The 21,329-nt window shown below is 40.1% G+C and overlaps 1 protein-coding gene and 1 long non-coding RNA gene across 7 annotated transcripts in view; one reads left to right on the forward strand and one right to left on the reverse strand.

The window, feature by feature from the left end:
- BACH2 (BTB domain and CNC homolog 2) overlaps positions 1 to 21,329 on the forward strand; it is a 353,955-nt gene that overhangs the window by 92,090 nt on the left and 240,536 nt on the right. For 5 of the 6 annotated variants that reach the window (XM_032339047.1, XM_032339042.1, XM_032339045.1 and 2 more), the window contains one exon: positions 1,056 to 1,168. Coding sequence is in view for 4 of the 6 variants with exons in the window: in XM_032339042.1 (XP_032194933.1) it covers positions 1,160 to 1,168 (9 nt within the window). In the remaining 2 variants the exon portion in view is untranslated. Of the gene's footprint in view, positions 1 to 1,055; positions 1,169 to 12,437; positions 12,645 to 21,329 lie in introns of all 6 variants that reach the window. The other variant, XM_032339048.1, reaches the window with a different exon arrangement.
- On the reverse strand, positions 1,167 to 11,773 carry LOC116588225. Its single transcript, XR_004284852.1, has 3 exons — positions 10,936 to 11,773; positions 10,287 to 10,337; positions 1,167 to 3,485 (listed from the first exon to the last, which is right to left on the reverse strand). It is a non-coding gene; the product is annotated as an uncharacterized LOC116588225 (long non-coding RNA).

The raw sequence follows: 21,329 nt of genomic DNA on the forward strand, positions 1-21,329 counted from the left end.
TAAAGCACTGCGGTTCCATTTAAACCTGTAATTCCAGTCTTTAAGGAAAGGTTCGGATATATAAATCCTTTCTAGATGCAGCCAGAAAAAGTAGCACAGAAATAAGATGATTACAAGGAACCTTATAATGTTTGGCTCTCCTTTCCAGTTCACCCACAAACATTGTTCAGAGAAAAGACTACAAATCTAATTAAGTGGTTGCAGATATTTTCTTTATTTTTCCTTAATGGTTGACACATTAAGAGCTCTGGAGCAGTACAAATAACAATTTTACTCTAAAATGTCACTCAAGTGAATCAAAAAGCCTCCCTAAATAACCCATCAGAGGGGATGTTGAGTCATCTGGTTCATTTGGCTCATGGAAAACTGACCTCCTGAATTCCCTTCTAGTAGGAACTCTACTACCTGGAGAAGGTCCTATCGGGAAGGTCCTATCTGTTGAGCCTGGCATTGTGTAGTCAGTCTTCAGCAAATGCCTGTCTCTTCCTCACAGGCCGCAGGGGAGGCATTGAGATCTGGCACAAAGTAAGTACTACTCACATGCTAGATCCTTTCTCCTCCCAAGGAGGCTAAAGCCTGAGTGGGAAACTTCCACATAAGCGACCCCTCTGGGTTATTGATTCCTATGTCCTCAGTACCCCGAACTTCGTAAGGGCTGAAGAAGTAGTTATTGAAGGAAGGTTCTTGTTCTGGTATGTTGATATCTGCTCTAAGCATATGATATCCAGCTTTTCCTTGGCCACTGGCATGTCTAGTGTCTGTGACCCTAAGACTTCTGATTTGCATCTCTAGACCTGTACTGTCCAGTAATATCGCCACTAACCACATATGGATCTTTACATTTAAATTTAATTAAAATCACCTACAATTTAAAATTCACCTCTTAGTTGCACTAGCCACATCTCAAGGGATCAGTAGCCACATGTGGCTAGTAGTTACCATACTGGACCCTACAGGCAGGGAACATTGCCATCATGGCAGAAAGTTCCACTGGATGCAGGACTGCTCTGGTTTTCCTGAAGCACCGCTGATGGATTTCCTCTTTGTGTTTGCAGTGCAGCTGTCTGCTTCAGGAAGTGAAGTCTACAGTAACGAGGAGAGTCTTTAAGAGCTGCCTTGCACTGTGACATGTCTGAGCCCTTGCTCCAGTCCCTGCAGCATGAACAAGGTAAGAGATACTTTTGGACATCAGCTTTCATGTCTTCTTTACCGTACCACGATTCTTCTGGGTACATAATGCCTTCCCACAATGTGAGGACGTTGCTTCTCCTGCCACAAGCATCCCAGAGGTTGGAGAGTGGGGGGACCCCAGCGAGCAGTGTTCATAGGCAGGGTCGCAAGAGGTGGTGGTAATAGCCTTCCAGATGTGTCGTTGCATTTGTCAGAAGCTTCTGAGTGGCTGAAATACTAGTTGTTAGTATAATTGCCTTGGCATAGATGTTGGAAAATTGAGTTCTGAAGCCAGACTACCCGGGTTTAAATAACAGCTCTTCCAGATGACTTTGGGCAAGTGGCTTAACCTCTCTTGTCCTCAGTTTCCTTTCCTGAAAAATGCTGATAAGAGTACCTACCTCACAGGGTTGTTAAAAGGATGACCATGAGTTCATATGTACACCAGTGCTTAATATAGTGCCTGTCTACATTACAGGCATTTGATAAATATTTGCTGTTGTTGTTTCTGATGTTAAGGACAATGTTGTCTCTTAGATGTCCTTGTAGGAGAGTCTTAAGTGCATCTGCAACTTTTCCATTTATTCCTTGAGTGACTGAGCAAGTAACAATTGATTACAGTTGGACACTCAGGGATGAACAATGAATGAGTCTTAGGTTTTGCCTGCAGCAGGTGACAGGCTTGGGGGTAGTGTGGCTAGTGTTTTAATGAGATGCGTACCAGGAACTCTGCAAGTACAGAAGGAACAGCCAGCTTTGGGAGATATGGAAAGGACTGTAGAGGAGGTGACATTTTGAGTCAGATCTTGAATGATAAATGGCCATTTCTTAGACATAGAGTAGGGCAGGGCATTCCAGGTAAAGGAAACAGGCTATGTTTAAGCACAAAGCATATGAGAAAGTCTGGTATGTTTGGAGAACAAAGGACTTGGTACAGCAGGATATCTCAACACTGTTAACATTTGAGCTGAGTAATTCTTTGTAGTGAGAGGCCGTCTTCCACTTTGAAGGATGTTCAGTAGCATTTCCTTTCCCCCACTTCAGTCCAGCCAACCAAAAACTTTCCCCAACATTGGCCAGTGTCCCTTAGGGGAACAAAAATACCCATGGCTGAGAACCACTGCACTGGGGGAAGATGGTTGATATGAGCCCAGAAAATGAGGTAAGCGTTCTAAGAGCCACTGAAGGATCTAATACAAGGAAAAGATCTTGCCAGAGGCCTACAAGAAGAGGTAAATTATCCCATTAGCGATGGATTGTGGTAGAATTAGACAGTGCTTTGAGACAGTGTGTCTTCAAAAGGTATTATGGAATCCCTAGGCTTTAAGAAAACCCATTTAGTTTGTTGAAAGTCCTTTACTAAAACCCCCTTTCCAGTGGTGATCTTTTTCTCTTGGCCTGTTGTCTGGCCTTCTCGTGCTCTCTGCTTTACCCCACTGGAAGAGACCAGAAAATAATAAGAAATGGTTTTTGAGAGATTTTCATTTGGCCAAGAGAAGAAAACCTGTTCTGACGCCCACCATCACCACCACCACTGGCTTAAATACTTACCTTTAAGCAGTCTTTGAGAAGCAAGCTTTTGGAATACTGGAAAGTAGGCAGGTATTCCATCCCAAAGTCATGAATGGAGGGTGGGGAAGAGGAGGAGACTCATCACTGTGGTCATTGCAAACCTTGGCATCTATTAGTCAGGGTTTGGTGTACTGAAACATGAAGTCAACTCTTGGGAAGACTGGTTGGTGGACACAGTTTGCTATGACAGCCCTGCCCTAAGTTTCTCCAGGACAACTCAAGACCTGATGTCATGGTTTGGCTCTTGATATGCAGCTGGGAACCAGACTCCTCAGACATTTCAGGTGTCTCAGTAGGTGTGTCTGTTGCTTGGGAAGGTATGTTCTGCCTATGTCCCAATGAATGCTTTATTTTATGTTATTTTAATTTAAAGTAGTGATTAAGCATGATGTGTAACCTTCATAGGTCAGCATTTTTCTTGTGGTTTTCTTGGAATAAGACAAAGAACACACCACCCTTTGGGGAGGAAATAGATCTCAGCTTAAATAAAACCAGACAATCATCTCATCAAGTAGGATATGTGAGTTAGAATGTTGGAAATATTTCTGTGGGTACGGTTGATTTTCTAAGTAGATCTGTTTCTAGAAAGCTGGAGAGTTTTGAATTGCGTACTTTCCACTTGCTTGGACATACAGTCTCATAAATCTCCTTCCTTTCCAAACCCCAGCTAGAGTGTGGGACACTTGAACTGTGGAGATGTCAAGTTGGAGGGCGGAACAGTGTTCTAAGGTCCACCATGATTCCTGTGAAGTGATGGGGCAATTGTGATTACAGTGAGCCATTGACAATCTCTCTTTGGGTTATTTAGCAATGATATCACTAGAAAACAACTGGAATGAGCCCCACAGTACAAGACACTGACCGTTTGACCAGTTTAACCAGGCTAACCTGATGGTGAATTGCTGTCCACCAAGTAGTAGCTTCTCTCCCCACATTCATGAACTTCTGTCTGTGGTAGAGTTTGGGGTCACACCAGAAAAGGGTGCAGTTCCGGGCCTCAGACAGCTTGCCCACCAGTGCATTCGTTTATACATAAGATTTCTACACAGCAGATACCCTCACATTTATTAACCTTTTTAATATTATAAACAGACTTGATTGGTTATTCATTTTGGGCTTATGTTCTAGCCTCACATGTTGAGGACACTGTGGGTGCAAAGGTTTCCCCAGGGTTCTCCTTCCCCTTGGCTCTCGTGCACACTTGGAGACCCATCTTTCCAGTTTCCGTACTCTTCTCAGATCTTTTTGCAAGCGCTGACTTTCTAATCTTTATATTGATCCCAAACTTTATCATTAGGATTTCACTATAAATTTTGTCAAAAGTTTTTATCCTCTCTACTTTCTCCGGCATTCTCTTGTTAATAAAGATAGATGATATAATACGCATTGTTGCTAGTAAGAAGGGTTAATGTTTCACATTTGTGTTATTTACCTATCATCATGCTGTAAAGAAAGGATTTTAGTGTGTTACTTAAAAATCAGAGCCAAGGGCTGCGTGGGTGGCTCAGTGGGTTAAGCCTCTGCCTTCGGCTCAGGTCGTGATCTCAGGGTCCTTGGATCAAGTCCCACATCGGGGAGCCTGCTTCCTCCTCTCTCTCTCTGCTTGCCTCTCTGCCTACTTGTGATCTCTCTCTGTCAAATAAAATCTTTAAAAAAATAAAAATCAGAGCCAAAGGGGAGGCAAATTGGACAGGATGGGATTTTGTAGAGACCACTGGGCAGGCTGATGAACGTTGGGTACCCAGCAGCTCGTAAGTTCACAGAGCCACGCTCACAGGACCCGTGTTCTGCTCTTGAAATCTCCCTCTTCCTAGCAGCAACCTCAGAATTACAATTTTAAACTCTTTCCTTCGTGGTCATTATTTTCATGAAGGCATATCACTTGTTGTGGTCTGCCTTGAATTTATGAGGACGCCCCATCTGATTGAAAAATAATTGATTTTTCCGTGGTTACACAGAAGGCTCCCCTCCCCCCACAGTGAAAAAGGAACCTTCTTGAGACTTGTTTCTTCCTTCTTATGCTCAAATCCAGTCAGATCTGATTGCTGTTGCTTTGGACAAATGCCATCGCATCCAATGAAGTACAGCCGTGTGTCTTATCTCTCTCGGTGGGTGGATGCTACTGTTTTGCTTAATATCCACCCAGCAGAATTTTTTCTCTGAATATTTTACTGTGCCAGGTTTGAGGCAGTTTCACCTTGACACTCAGATCAATATCTCTATAGTCAACTAAAGAGTAAAACTGAAATTCAGTTTTTGCCTTCATTTAGAGTTTTTCTTACTTGGCTCCTCCTTACTATGACGCAGTGAAGTTCGGAACTCATTGCCCCCGGCTCTCCCTCCAGCATAGACATGACTCTACTTGATTAAACGTCAGCTCCTCTAACACACACTTACCAAGGGTGTACTGGGTCCCATGCACTGTGCCTATAGGACACCAGTGAACAAAATAAAGGTCTTTGCCATCCAGAGCTTCTATTCTGGCCAGGGTAAGGAGAGTCAGCTTATTTCAGAGGTTGGGTGCCTGGGTGGCTTAGTGCGTTAAAGCTTCTGCCTTCCACTCAGGTCATGATCCCAGGGTCCTGGGATCAAGCCCCACATAGGGCGCCCTGCTCAGTGAGGAGTCTGCTTCTCCCTCTGCCTGTCCCGTGGACCCCAACCCCACCTCATGCTTGTGTGCGTGTGCTCTCTCACAAAAAAATAAAATCTCAAAAAAAAAAAAAAAAAAGGTCCCATCCTCATACATGACCCTAGTCAGCCCTGTATGGGGCTCAGCAGGGAGCCTGCTTCCTTCTTTCTCTGCCTGCCTCTCTGCCTACTTGTGATCTCTGTCTGTCAAATAAATAAAATTAAATTTAAAAAAAGAAAAAGAAAAAAAATCCTTAAACATACACCTAACATGAAAATGTACTCAATCAAGGTAGGAAAGAGATTATCAGGCTCTCTCAGATGCAGTGAAAGAACACATTTCTCAAGGGAATTTAAACAATGTGTATCAAAGTCTAAAAAATACACATACCTTTTGACTTAGAAATTCCATTTCTACAACAGTTACTCAAAGGGAGTTGCCATGGATGTGTACAAAAGTTAAGGCAATGTGTTCATCGTATATTACAATAATAGTAATTTTTGGAATGTATTAATTGTGATATACAGCCATACAATAAAAATACCAGGAAGGGATGAAGGGATATTTAGTGACATAAAAAGATGTTTTAAATGAGTTGTGGAGAAGGCAAATTACAGAAGAGTATGTACAGCTGGATCATTATTTCCCTTTTCAAAAGACATACATGACTATACATACACATCAAAATGTTAAAAGCATTATCTTCTTTTGCTTGTATGTTCTAAATTTCTTAAGCAATGTACATTCTTTCATACTAAAAATAATATATAAAAGAGACATTAGGTTATTTTTAAGATACTACCTTCACTACGGTTTTGGATATACATGATAGGATGTTGTCCAGAATGTTAGCAGTGGTTTTCTCAGAGGGTGGGTACATGGTATGTATTTCTTTCTTTCTTTCTTTCCTTTTTTTTTTTTTTAAGATTTTATTTATTTATTTGACTGAGATCACAAGTAGGCAGAGAGGTGGGCAGAGAGAGGGAGGAAGCAGGCTCCTCGCTGAGCAGAGAGCCCGATGCAGGGCTCAATCCCAGGACCTTGGGATCATGACCTGAGCCGAAGGCAGAGGCTTTAACCCACTGAGCCACCCAGGCACCCCTGTATTTGTTTCTTATTTGAAAAAATACTTTTCTAAAATAAAATAAAATAATAATAATAATAATAATAATAGGAAAAAATACTTTTCTATATTTTTAACTTTCCTACGATGAGAATGAGTGTTTGTATATGTGATTAAAAATCAGAAAAAAAGCAAGTGGGGTGCCTGGGTGGCTCAGTGGGTTAAGCCTCTGCCTTTGGCTTGGGTCATGATCCCGGAATTCTGGGATCGAGTCCCGCATCAGGCCCTCTGCTCAGCAGGGAGCCTGCTTCCTCCTCTTTCTGCCTACTTGTGATCTCTGTCTGTCAAATAAATAAATAAAATCTTTAAAAAAAAAAAGGCAAAGGTTTTAAAATAAGTACCCCCTTAGCTGTGGTACAACTGGATAAGATATTTAGCAGACAGATAGAAAACCAGAGCCCGTGGTCAAAACAGAGATTGAAAGTCGGGAGAGATTCTATGTGACATATGACCAGGAAGGAGCTTTTTGATGTGCTCATGGTTTGGAGGCAGTAGTAAGTAGAGCAACACTCTAGAAAAAGATACTGTCCTTTGCCTCAGTGACTCAAAACTTTTAAATGGAATTACATCCTCTTACTCAGTATGTGTGTCATTTCTTCATCCAGCTCTTCAAAAGACTTGGCTGATGTACACAAGTTTAGACCAGTGCTTCTCAGACTAGGGTTTGGGAACGCCTGGGGAGCCCATTCACAGGCCACCTGCAAGGTCAAAACTACTTTCATAATAATGTTAAGTCTTTTTTTTTTTCCTTTTCCTTTCTCTTGAGTGTACAGTACAGTTTTTCAAGAGGCTGCGTGACATCCAATGACATTCATCCAAAATGTCTGTTTTAATTTTTAAGATGGCAACAACCATGGGTAGAAAGAATTGATGTAGACAAAAGCCCTTTAAGGTCTGCAGTCATTTTTGAGCACATCCTGAGATAGGAGTTTGAGAAGCCGTGGGCTGACCTGTGCCTATGTCCTCTGTTTGGCAGTCCTTACTCTAGGAAGAAGCTGGACCCAGGGCTCGGAGCAGTGAGCGCCCTGGGCATTGTGTCACATCTGATCTCACCTTCTACATCTGTAAGGATGTAGAATGAGCTTAGTCCTTATTTAAAAACAAAACCATTTTATGGAGTTCATAAGACTAAAGGGAACATTGTTGGCACAAGGCCAGTGTAACACCCACGCTACTTACATACATGTAAGTCAGATCCTGCTAAATGGGGGATGTACAGAAATGGCAAACCTGGACCTCCATTCTCTTCCATGTTTATCACACTGGGAAATTCAGTGCATTTTTAGGAAGAAAACAGGAATATAATTCCCTTCTAAGAGGTATGGGAATACAGGTATTTAATACATTAAATGTAATGTAATGTAGTAGATGGTCAATTTGCTATCAAGTAGGGAGAAGACAAATTTAAAAGAATTAACTAAATATGTTAATGCTTCGTTGTCTTTAAAATGTATGCACGAGGGGGCCCCCTGGGTGGCTCCGTCTATTAAGCAGCTACCTTCGGCTCAGGTCACGATCCCAGAGTCCTGAGATCAAGACCCGTGTCGGTCTCCCTGCGCGGCATGAAGCCTGCTTCTCCCTCCTCCCCTTCACCCTGCTTGTGCTCTCTCTCTCTCACACTCTCTCAAATAAATAAATCTTTAAAAATAAATAAAATGTATGTATGTATACAATTCATTTGTGCTAGTAAATATAGATAAGACATACAGGTTATTTGAGAAATGCTTCCTACTTTATGTGGAAATATCTCTTGATAATTTCTAGTCATTTCTACCATGGAAGCAATATCGATGCTTTTATTTCAGTAATGAGACCTCTCCTCCTTTCTGCTTCACGGAAACCCAGTTCAGTGGGTCTCAGCTCACCTCTGAATCTCGGAGGAGCTCATGGCGGCGCTGCGGTCAGTGCCTACTTCTCTTCGTGGTCTGGGTGTGAGTGGGAAGTCTGAAGCTCTCTGTCCAGAGAAGTGGAGCATCAGATGAATCACACGCTGATGCACTCAAGTCCGCACCAGCCCTCAGACCGCGCGCACGCAGGGCAGGGTTCACGTGGTTGCGCCGGGGCCTTGACTTGAGTGTGGAGCTCATCACGGGCCTGACTTAACAGCTCCCAATCATGTCAGAAAAGATGAAGGAGGAGCTGCACAGGTGGGAGGCAAATTAAGGCTTTGGAGTAGAAAGGCTGGACTTCGGGTTTAAGACCATAATGACCCCAGCAGGAGAAGAGATATGTTTTGACACGACGGTAATATAATTTCAAGTCTGAGAGGCCTCGTATTGAATCACGATAAGCCCTTTGAAATGTGGCCACCGCTACTGACCATAAAATAGGTTTCACTTGAATGAAAGAGAACATTCAGTTTCACCTTGGTTTTCTTCAGGGGCCCCTCACACACACTGTGATCGGTGGTTTGGGAATCTCATTCGTCCTTATTTCTGGCAGATTTAAAGAAGAGTGCCTAGGATTTTCTTGACTGAAGCAAGTTTTGCTTATTTATTTATTTATTTAATTATTTAAATTGATGAACTGCCCCATGCCAGCCTTCATGTGGAGCTCTAATTAAATGTTGACCAAACTGGTGGGTCCTCGTTCTGCATCACCATATCTGCCTCACTAAGCCCACACAAGCACATGGCATAATTAGACAGGTCCTTTGGGCCTGGAATGTGTGCTACGACCTCTTTCTTTGATGCTGTTCGTGGCCGGGTCCCTGTAACAAAGAGGCCAGTTGATTCTGGTCTTTGTGAATCATGCAGAGGAATGCTTCTGTCTTCCAAGTCCTCAACCCTGCCCTTCTCCTCTCAATTAGTAGTCCTTAATGGGTACAATTAAGTTACATCTTATTTAGTTAATTGGTGATTGGGTGATTGGAAACATGACTATTTAGGTACTTAATCTGTCGTTTGTCCATCTTTAGAATATTAACCACTCAATTTGTCTGATTTTGCAAACATATCAGCTCAAATGATGGTATTGCTCTGTATCCAGGGAAATGCATAAATGAGAGATTACTTCCACCCAGCTTATTAATTTGAGGACCTAGTACTTTAAATTGCCCCTTTCCCCCGCCCTTTCTTGTGGTCCAGCTATCTTATTATAGCATTTAGCCCTTTGTTAGTATTCTTTCCAGCTTCCTTTTTTGGTCTTTTGCCTCTGTAAAATACTCCTAACATCGTTTTCTGTTTTGAGAGAACATGGTATTTTTTAAGATATGTGCATTTTTTGCTTCATTCTTTTTTTTAAAAAAAAGATTTTATTTATTTGAGAGAGAGTGTGCATGCATAGGGTGAGGCAGAGGGGAAGGAGAGGGAAAGAATCCCAAGCAGACTCAGTACTGAGCACAGAGCCCCTAAGCAGGGCTCGATCCCCCAACCCCAAGATCACAACCTGAACCAAAACCAAGAGTCAGACACTAAGCCAACTGAGCCACCCAAGTGCCCCATTTGCTTCATTCTTAAAAACCTCATATTTTGTGAAAAAATTAATAAATGTCCTAGAAGAGAAGAGATACCTATTTCGAGTATATAAAACTACATATGTTTGCAGACAGTCCTCAGTTAATGTTCAGAAGACATATTTCTTGTCTTTCATAAATGACTGTGTTTAGGTTTAGATGAACATTTAGATTTTATTAATCACAGCTTGTATCTTCTTCTAGTTTATTTGGTTTTCTTTTCTTCATGGAATAGTTTTATAACTTCTTACCACCCTCAGATTTTAATAAAGTGACATTATCCCGAGAGGCCAGTCTCAGTTAGATATAAGTATAAGCAATTAATTAAGATAACCAACCTTAGCCAGAGAATTAGAGTGTCATCACATGTCACAGTGATCAAGAAGCACCTGTTAATTAGAACATTGAAGTAGCAATGAGTTTTAGAAGAAAACAAAGATTGGTTGAAATTAGCAATATCTGCGTGTCTTGTTTTTTCATAAATCCAACCCATAAACAATTTGTTGTGACAGCTCTAGGCTGGCGTTATGGCATTTTAGATGGGGTCTGATTATGGCTAAAAATAGACATGTGTAAAGATCAGAAGAGGAATATTAAACAATTGAAATTTTGTGAAAGACTGATGCTGTTTCATTGTAATAATTTCCCCAAAGGCACATTAGTAATGCTGCTAAATACAGACTTTAATAGACTTTAATAGTGTGTACTTTAGAGGCCTGATACACAAAGGAATAATGTATAAAACATTCATTATGGAAAATTGCTACCTTTTTTATTTAATAAGAAATCTGTTGAAACAAAACTATTGCACTGCCTATGGCATTATGTTCCTGGTATTAGCAGGCTGGAGAATAATTGCTACCATCTCTTACATGTTTCTCCTTACCTATTCTAATCAAGTTGCAGTCATATTTACTTATTTGTTCCATGAATGAAAACGGGGGCTAAAGAAAAGCATTTGCATTGGTTGCACGCTTGTCCCATTACCTGTGTGATCTCAGGCAAGCACCTTAACCTCAGACTCCATTTCTTCATTTGCACACTGGAAATCGTTCTGCTTACCTGGGAAGGTCAAGGTGGGCAAAGGTAAGTGTCGACGCGGTGGAGGCTCCTCATTGAATGCTTCCTATTATTATTACTTTCTACATCTGTTTCTCTTTATTCTGGTGTTTCTACGGATGACAGTTGTTGGGGGAGCGGGAAGGGTGCGAGAGTAAGAAAAAGCAATTAAAAAGAAGCCTCGGTAAGCAGCTCTGTCGCCAAGCCTTGCATTGGATTTCAATTTGATTTTAATGTGCTGCTGCTGAGAGCCATGCTGTTGAAAAAGAGAGAAGAGTAAGAAGCAGATGCTCTGGGAAGAACAGTGGGGCATTTATCTCTTTTAATGAGATAACATCATTAGAGTGACAAAGTGCAGTGAATCGATACTCGAAATGGACTGGTGCTATCTTCCCAAAGTGCGGATTGTTATACTTCACAGCCTTAGAATCTGCTGAATCACGAATTCTGTCTTATCTGTTATTGGAGCCACCGACTTTGATCTCGCAGAACAGACCCACACCTTAGTGATCTCCACAGGAGCAGGAAGACGGACTAATTGGATAAATGAGGAAAATCCAGGGTGATTTATAAGTTGCCCTGTAATCAAGGAACCTCAGAGAAAGGAGGTTGGGTCTCCTTTTTTTTTCCCCTTTGGCTTTAAATGGCTGCACATCCTAACCCTCGTCCCTCTCCACCCGCTTTCCTTGCTCCGTGTCTGCTTCTTGGTGTAATGTCAGAAACGCTAATCATGTCAGACCGTGACACTGACAGCCCTGACATTCACAACAAAGAGAAAAGAAGGAGAGAGAGGGAGAGAGATCTCAGAGGGGGAAGGTGAGGAGAGGCAGCAGGGTAAGTATTCTTTTCTTGCACATAAAATCTGTAGCTGCAAAACCACCAATGTTCTGGATGTATCACATCCAAGGAAAATTAGGGAAGGAGCGAGGTGAATTCTGATGGGGATAAAATTGGGCTAGGAAGACTTTGTGCTACTATTTTTTCCCCCTCTTAGATTTCAGTGTGTAGCCTACATTATAGTTACTGTGGCTATGATTTCTTCTCACCAAGAGGAAAAACAAAACAAAACAAAACAAAATATGCTGTTAAAATATTTTTTTCCCTTTCCCTACCCCAGTTTTTCTCTTTGAAACAAAGCAAAGTTAAGCGCTGATCTTAGCAGGAAGCGTGTGCTCTCTAAGGTTTTCCATTGACCAGATTCCCATAGTTTAATCTGAACAATAGCTGCTTCAGGAAAGAAGTCATCTGTAAGAGATGTTTTTTGACCGTGACAAAGCTGACTTGAGGACTGTTCAGTGTCATTCCCCTGGCTGCCTTGCCTTGGCCTCCCTGGCACCTGCCAGCTACAGGAAAAGCTTACGTTACTGCAATTTGGAGGGCTGACTATGGCCAGGTCTTCCAAACACCTTTGAGGTTTCTCTCTCCCTCAGGCACTTTCTCCATTTGGAATTGTTCTGGTCAGTGGTCGCTGGTCTCGGTCTTGGATCTTGGATCCGTCATGACCTGGAAACCTGCCGCCACATCTTCCATGTGTTTGGAATCCAGACGCTGGGATCTAAATTGAGCTCTGAGCACTGGCTGAATCATCCTAGCTTTTCTGTAAACACGAGAACCCAGCTGCCAGCTCAGCTTTTGAGGTATTTTGAATTAAAACTCTATGTCTTAGCTAGGATAGCCTTTTACTTTTTCATCACATGATGTAAAAATAAATTAATTAAATGATCAAAAACTGAAAAACAATGTATTGATTCCATGTTATTCACCTTATCGTAAAGGAAGTACATTTTTTTATTTGTATTTGAGAGCAGAAGATGATGGTTACATAGTGAATTCTCTTCAGATTGATTACAAATAATATTGAGAACTCTGGGAAAACCTGAGACCTCTATTTACAATATTCTTGTCCTTAGCACGCAAGTAATACACTAGGGCCACTTGGGAGAATTGTCCCTCTGAATTTACAAAATTAAACAAATTTAAGTGAATTATAGCATAATTTAAACTATGTATAGCAATGTTGACATTGTGGCTTATTTAAAATTCTTGAGGAAATTCTACTTCTATTGGCAGAGGAGAGTAAATTGGTACCTTGGGGAGGATTTAGGGGAATTACCCCAAAATATCTTCTTGTAAACTCACAATGTTTTTTGAACTTCTTTTTTATTCTAAAAATCTACGTGGATTTTATACCGTTCTCTATGACGTGTTCATGTTTTCTAATTCATATAAAGTAACTTTAAAAATTACTTGCCAGTTTAATTACTTAGTTAAGTATTTTACCAGGTAATTTCATTGTTATAATGAATAGGTCCTCAAAATTCAGTTTGACACAATGAAAGTTTCCTTTCTTGCCAAAGTACCAACCTAGGGTCTGTCTTTCTGGTCAGTGAACTGCTTTTATTCAGCACTTGTTCAGAAATCCTGAACTCGGGCTCCTTCTATCTTCTGGCTTTACCAGCTGTATTAGGTTTCCAGGATGCTATAATAGAGTACTACAAACTGGGCACTTCAGATAACAGAAATTTATTGTCTCTCAGCTCTGGAGACTAGGAGTCCCAAGCTCAAAGTTGAGCAGGACTGGTTCTTTCTGAAGATCAGTTGTCCAGGTCTCTTTCCTTGGTTTGCAGATGGCTGTCTTCTCCCTGTGTCCCTCCATACTGTCTTCCCTCTGTCCAAATTTCCCCTTTTTATAAGGACACCAGTATTATTGAATTAGGGCTCACCCTATTCCACTAAGCCTCATCTTACCAATGACATCTATAATAATCCTATTTCTGAATTAACATCACTTTCTGAGGTATTGATGGTTAGGGCTTCCACCATCTGAATGTGAGTGAGGGACACAGTTCAGCCCATAATGTCATCTTTTGAGGCTTTTGATTGTCTGCATCTGGCTGGTGGAAGAGATAGAGCGTAAAAAAGGAGCATTATACTTCTTAATCACCAGAGCCCTGAAGGGACTGGGCATCTTCTCTTCATAGTCCATTGATGAGAACGAGCTGTGTGGCTCCACCTGAAGGTAAGGAGCTTGGGAAAAGTCCCTGGATGACTAGTGACTGTGCTTAGTGTCTTCAGGCACATGTGTGTGCACACGAGCCAGGCCAGCTTTCTAGCAAAAGATGTCATGTGTCCCATTTCTTCCCATTCCCATTCTCATATGGCACTGAAAGAGGTTTTAAGAGTATCCAAATTTGAAAATTCCATCCTGCCCTGGCTAGGAATGCTTTTCAATTAACGGTCCAAGTATTTATATGTAAATGAGTGCCTAAGGCTCACTGTTTTGTTTCCTTAAGAATCTAATAGATTCTCCAGGGAATTTTACTTACATTATTAATGGGCACCTTTTTTGTTTTCCCCTTATGAAACCGTGAAATCCTAATTAATGAGGCTTTACTCTTGGCCAAAAATTTAGCTTGTGGTTAGAAGGATTTCCTACAGTACAGTGACTTTTTTATATTGTTACATGTTCTTTTATTACTGAAAAATGATATGCATCCAAGAAGAGAAAAAAGGATATTGTGAGTGCAGGGGACAATTACATAACCTGCTGTGCTTATCTCAAATGGCTAGACTTTAGTATTTAATTATAAAAGTCTTGTCTCTCCTATCAGGTTAGTCATTATTTCGAAAGTTGAACGTGGGTTTTATAAGTGACTAAGTAATTGCTTTATATGTTCCTTTTCAATTACAGTAAGAAGTCATGAATTCACTACATTTAGAACTGCTAAAAATTATTTAGATTTGCCTGTTGAATAGGTTTTTTTTCTAAAAAAGGACTAGGGAAAAAATTTCCACTGTAAATTTTTGGCTTCTCAAAGTAATTTGTAAGAAATTTCCCATGAAAAAAGATACTGCTAGTAATTTAAAAAGGATAAGTAGAGTGCAGTCTGAAAACTTGGTAGGTAGTGTGAAAACACATTAATACTACTGAACCATAATATTTAATTTAGGCTTCTAAGTCATGAAGTTCCATGTCAAGAAATCATTCTCTTGCTGTTTTATTATTCTGGTACCTTAAAACACTGATGTTATCTCAAGACTTAAAACCTATCTACCAGCGGTAACAATAGATTTCCTTTTGGTTAAAAAAACCCTGACAGTGATACTTTAGTAAAGATAATTATTTCAATGATGGCCTTTTAATCTTTAGTGGCTATACTTTTTAATATGTCAAAATAGACTAAATCAAGTATTGGAGTCATTTTAAGAATGAATTAAATCCTCATTCGTTTAGATGTTATAAATTCAGATTTTTTGGAGAAGGGTCTAGGATGAAGTGTATCCTTTGTCAATTTTTGATAACTAATCATTATTTTATGTTGTTACCATTTTATTGAGTGCCTACTGTTTGCACTGGCTCCTTTTAAAATAGACTATATATATACATATATTTTTTTTAATATTTTATTTATTTATTTGACAGATAGAGATCACAAGTAGGCAGAGGCAGGGAGAAAGAGAGGGGGAAGCAGGCTTCCTGCTGAGCAGAGAGCCTGATGTGGGGCTTGATTCCAGGACCCTGAGATCATAATCTGAGCCAAAGGCAGAGACTTAACCCACTGAACCACCCAGGTGCCCCTAAAATAGACTGCATTATTGCTGATTTTCACAGCCAGTTTGCAAGAGTTGTTATTATTCCCACTTTACAGATGGGGGAACTCAGGGATGTTTAAGTAATGAGACTAGTATCCCATGTCTAGATATAGAAGAGCCAGTATCTGAATTCAAATCTTACTCTAAAACAAATGCACATTTCCATTTTGTCACATTGCTTTGTAGGAGAATATTTGTTGAAGTGAATTTGAAATAGATTAGATGCATTTGCTAAAATCTAAAAGTAAAATGCGGCATCCCAGAATGAATGCTTTAGTTTTGGGGAGGAAAAAGCCATTTGCCATGAACAAACTAATGTAGTAGTTGGAAATTATTTCCATCTATTCATTAAAGCAGGTCTCTAGAACTTGCTAACACTTTAGTAGAGTACCACTTCCTAAATAAATGAGCAGTCTATGTATGATTCAGAATACTTCTTAAACATCCATTATCTGACTAACGGAGTTCTTTAGAACTCAACTTAGGTTCCTGAAAACTAGTTTCTAATTCATGCTCTCACACTTGCCCCCTTTCTGAATGTGCCAGGTTATGCAGGTTTTATTGATTTGCCAAGGCAAACACAGAAAAAGGCAGCCTTGAACCATGGGTGGGCCTGGCCTGAGGGCAAGATAAAGAAAACCTGCCTATTTTCCAGTGAGAAGCTCAGCTAGAACCCTAAGATAAAAGAAAGGTATATTCCTCTGAAAACATTTCACCTTTTCACCTTTCCTAGCAACATGATAAGCCTGACTTCTGATGAAAAGGATGATTTAGAGTTTTGAGGGGTATCTATATCATTTTCAGTTTCATGCCATTTATTCTGTTCATGGTTTCTGCCGTGTGACTGTGGCCAAGTCACATCACCTATTTGAAACTTGGTGTCACCATACGTATGAGGAAGCAGTGGGAGTAGACCAGGAGTCGTTAGCCTCGTGTCTCAGCCTAGGGTGGCTTCAGAGGGTATCTGTAAAATGCTAAGAACTGAGTCCCATGTTTTGTATGCATCTACATTTTTCTGGAGAGAGTGATTCGTGACTTATTGCATCAGATTGTCCAGGGCCTCAACACACAAAGAAATCTACAGGACAGATTCTGTCTGAAGTCTATAGGGACTGTAGCATTCTAGTTTTCTATAAATTTTATTGTGTACAGGCTGTTGTAGACTGCACAGATGAGAAAATGAGTACATTCTATCTTCCTCCTACAGCATGACACGTTAAGGGAAACTTGGAGTGTTTTTATTGTAGACGACGGCTTCTCTGTCCTCTAAGATGAACCTGCTGTGTATAGCAGATGTGCAATAAATATTTGTGGATGGTGACAAAATTCTGTTATTAGTGGATGGATAGTCAATTCATTAGAAGTGAGTTACGTTTGGGTATTGAATGAACATGTTTTTCAAGTCTGAACACTTTTTTGTAGTTCCCTGCAATGGTAGTTTAAAGAATCACTTAAAATAGCACTTTCTTATTTGGAATCTCAGAGAGGTGGGATGTTAGTGCCTGAAAAACGTGCCGCATGAATAGATCGATTCCCACGGTGAGGAAGCAGAGGCCCAGAGGGGTGATATTTTGGTTCTTTTGCTGTCAAACCTTCAGTGTGTAAGCGTGCTGCCCCTCCAGACAGCCTTCTCATACCTGTCATGGCTCAGCAGATTAACCTGCCTGAAGCAGGAGCCCTCTTGCTCAGCAAATAAACAGACGGGGAGAATAAGAAAGCACTCTAGCACCTCCCCCTCTGGTAGGGAAGAGAAAGACTTAAATAGCATCCCTGCCCAATGGTTCAGGTAGAATCCAATGGAAGTCCACTGTTGAATGTGACTCATGCATTCACTGTATTGAAACAACAGACCCCTCCCTCCAGAACATCCCAGTTCCCTTAAAGCAAACGAAACAGCTGCTTCTTGGATGCTTAGATATGCCTTCCAAAACATCAGGGATGTTTACCTACATTACTTCTCTCCAAAAATTGCATTTCTTTTTTTCTGATGGTGGATTTTAAAAATATACATTTGACTCCTTAATATGAATATCTATGTGTGTGTGAATTGCTACCATTTACTCTTTCAACCTCTGTTTGAAATTAGGCTTTGTATTCTTTGGCAACTTCGTTAAACGAGAATAATCATGGTAGGCCACAATACTATTAATTTGTCTTCAAAGTTGCTGTGAACAATCTCATTAAGATTTATTTTCCAGGCCAAGTTTGCAATTCAAAGTCAAAAGCAGGCAAAATGTTCACAGCTAGGTTGATTTTATTTTGGAAGCTGTTTTTATTTTATTTATTGGTTAATTAAAAATGTACTCAGAGAGCTTCCTTTTGTTTTTTTTTTTTCATTTTTGCACCATTTTGCACTATTATAGCTATTTAACGTGAAATTTTCATGATGATAAATCACTTTTTAGAATTGTCTGAACTGGATTGATAGTAAGAAGTAACTCTTCAAATTTTTCACTAGGAACAGAAAAGGAACAGTACAAAATATTATTAACTGTATTCTTTGACTTAGTTTCCTAAGATAGATTTACAAATTATCAGTGCCTCTTTTGGTCATAATGAGTACACAGTATGGCACATGGTTTTGTACCATGTATATTTATGTATGTATTTTTAATAGATATAAATAAATTAGTGCCCAGGTACCAAATAATGTACACCCTCAAAATTTGAATTTCAAGGAACAGTGGCAGAAAATACCATCGCTAGAAACCGAAACTCTCAAACATCAACATAAAAATGGCTGAGATTAGCTATGTGTAAAATTCCCAGAAGGTAATCCACACTTAGACAAACCAACAAAAATCCAAATAAGTGTTGATAATGTTAGCTAAACTTAACACTTTTGAGATTATAACATGTTAATATCAGAAGCAAACAGTTGGCAGCTGGTCTGTTTGGGAGCCACAGAAAGAAGTTGTGGCCCCTGAAAATTACAGAGATGTCCCCGATCATCGCATACCAGTTGCTTGCTATTGGCAAAATGTATTGCCAATCCATTTTAAGTCCATGAGGTTTAATGACACCAACCTACAATCAAATCATTTGGTTCTTTGCCCGTGCTTCTGAACTTAATGTTTTCCCAGCAGTGAGGGCTCTGGCCTCAGCATTGAGGACCGAGCTCAGCTGGAAGCTCAGCTGCTCCTCTGGCTGTGTGACCTTGGCCAAGGCGCTCAGCCTCTCTGGGCTACAGCCTCCTCAGCTTGAACAAGTACACAAAAGATACTTCAAAGGCTTGTCATGAGAGTTAAATGAAATCACTAATGTGAAAGTGCCTAGGACAGTTCATGCCCCATGGTAAACTCTCAGTAGATAGTTTCATTAAATAATAATAATAATAAGCTTGCCCCAGTATTATGTTCTTCTGGGAAGTTCTGTTTTTCAGTGTAGATTGATAAGTAAGCATTCCAGGTAATCATCAGTCTGACTTTTATGACTATGGGTAGAATGAGCAGTCTTGATGTGAACAAACACAAACCATTTCTCTTTCGTGCAAACCTGAGACCTCCGTGGGCCTGGCCTCCCTGTGACTTGTGAGTTGCAGGAGGAAACCCCCCAGAAGAGACCGTGAGAAGCACTTGACTGGCCTCTGCCACTTAACTCCCACAAAATGGAATCGAGTCCCTTGCAGAGTTTGGTAGACTGGGTTGAAAAGTTAAGAGTGTGTGTGTGTGTGTGTGTGTGTGTGTGTGTGTGTGTGTGTGTGTGTTTTAAATAGGACCCAGAAACTAAATATATGCGTGTACTGTAGCAAACGAAAGAAATATGAGTCCCACTCACAATATATTTTTCAGATGCTGTTAACCGGGTTTATTTTTACTTTGACAGATACTTCCGTTTAGGGGGTGCTTTCCACAGACAGATTGTATTGTGCAAGAGAAAATTCGGTAAATTTTGCCTCTAGATTTCCTCCAGATCTCACAGGTGACCACACCCAAGCCTCAGTATTGCCATGTTCTCAATAAGACACATGAGTTATTACTTCGGTAAATAACCTTGGTTTCTCTCGGGAGATTTTGTTGTCAGAATTTGTCATCTTTTTTAATAGGACATCATGGTTAATATAGGGAAAGACCAACTATGTTTATGCAACAGAGTCAAATTAAAAGTGGTGCAATTATATTTTTATCGCACTTTTAACTTCATTAGGTCCCTACAATGACCGTGTCCTTAATGATTAAGAGTTTGCACTCTGAGCATCCTGAGACCTGGGTTCAAATCCCAGCTCAGGAACAGAGGTGCTGAGATCTTGGACAAGCTCCCTAGTGTATTCCTAAACCTATTATCTCTGAAATACCCACCTCCTAGGGCTTCTTTGAGGATTATGTTGGATCATGCCCGTATAAATGTAACATTCAGTCTCTGGTGAAAGTTGATAAATGTTAGCCATTGTGAGAAGGATGAGGGAGGAGCCCTGGCAGAGTTAGCAAAAGTGACTTTTCTGTTTCAATTTAATAAACACCTGGGATTTCACATTTGCCTGCTTGTCTATTTCATGATAACCTTGAAAGGATCTGACTCATTTGGACCAAATTTGATACACTGTATTTTAGGCTTCTAGTAAGAATATCAACTCCAAATCCTGACAGTCCCTTATATCTTCTTGTAGCTACTATGCTAAAAAAAATAAAAAGCTACTATTTATAGAGAGCAAGGTATATCTCCAGAGTGACTTCAGATGTTACAGTAACCTTGGTTATGTTTTGCAGGAATCATTAGGAAGGGTTTTGAGCGTAAGGGTCTAGAAAACACTGGAAATGGAAGTAGCTTCTTTGTCTACTGCTCCAGTGTTTTTCTACAAGTGGTTTGACTTAGTTCTGTTGGGACTTGGTTTTGTTTCTTAAGTGGAAAAACTCTTTTGTGTCTCTATTTTATATTAATTCCAGGAGTTTGAGTCAGTGCTGAGTCCAGTAGTTGAATTAATATTGAAATCAAACTCTGAACTAATCCTTAGGATTACATCCATTATGTAACTCTGAAGTGGGCTTGAACAGAGAAAATTCCAGTACTGTTTTTCTCTCCACGTTAAATATAGTAGAGGCCAGTCTTCTCTATGAATGTACATGCTGCATCAGAAGTAGTTTTTTTAAGAGGTTTTAAATTTGGGGAAAGGATGTATGTTCTTGTTCGGCGTCCCTGTCCCGGCATTAGTAACACTAAGGAATTTTCCAAGCTGGCTACCAGAGTGAATAAAAACCAGGTGCATTTATATAATCGGCATAAAAATCATGTTCTATCTGCATTTTTAATTGAGCCAAACACTGCACAGAATTAGACACAGCCTTTGCTCTCTAGGAGTTTAAATGTAAGACAGAAGATGCTAATGTGTGTGTACATGAAGACAAATTCATTTAACATTTTATAAGCACTGTGGATGGTTCCATTTCATACCTTTGCAGCCTTCCTCAGCCTAGGTGACTCATTCACAAATTATCCATGCCTGTTCATTCATGAGATAAATTTTTAAAATTAAAGAACTTGTGTTTTTCTATTAGTTTTTGTAACTAATACAGTTCATTTTAGAAAAAGTAAGAAGGGAAGTATAAAGAAAAAACAAAAATCACATATAATCCCATCACCTAGAGAAGACTATCCAGTGTTATATTTTAGCAGCATTTTTAATGTTATCTTTTAAAATGTTATCTGTGTATTTTATATAACTGAGATCTATGTTTGCACGTTTGCTTTGTGCTATTTTCACTTACCATATCTTTTCATGTTTCCTATTAAAT

This window comes from Mustela erminea, chromosome 4 (assembly GCF_009829155.1).
Source record: "Mustela erminea isolate mMusErm1 chromosome 4, mMusErm1.Pri, whole genome shotgun sequence".
NCBI lineage: Eukaryota > Metazoa > Chordata > Mammalia > Carnivora > Mustelidae > Mustela > Mustela erminea.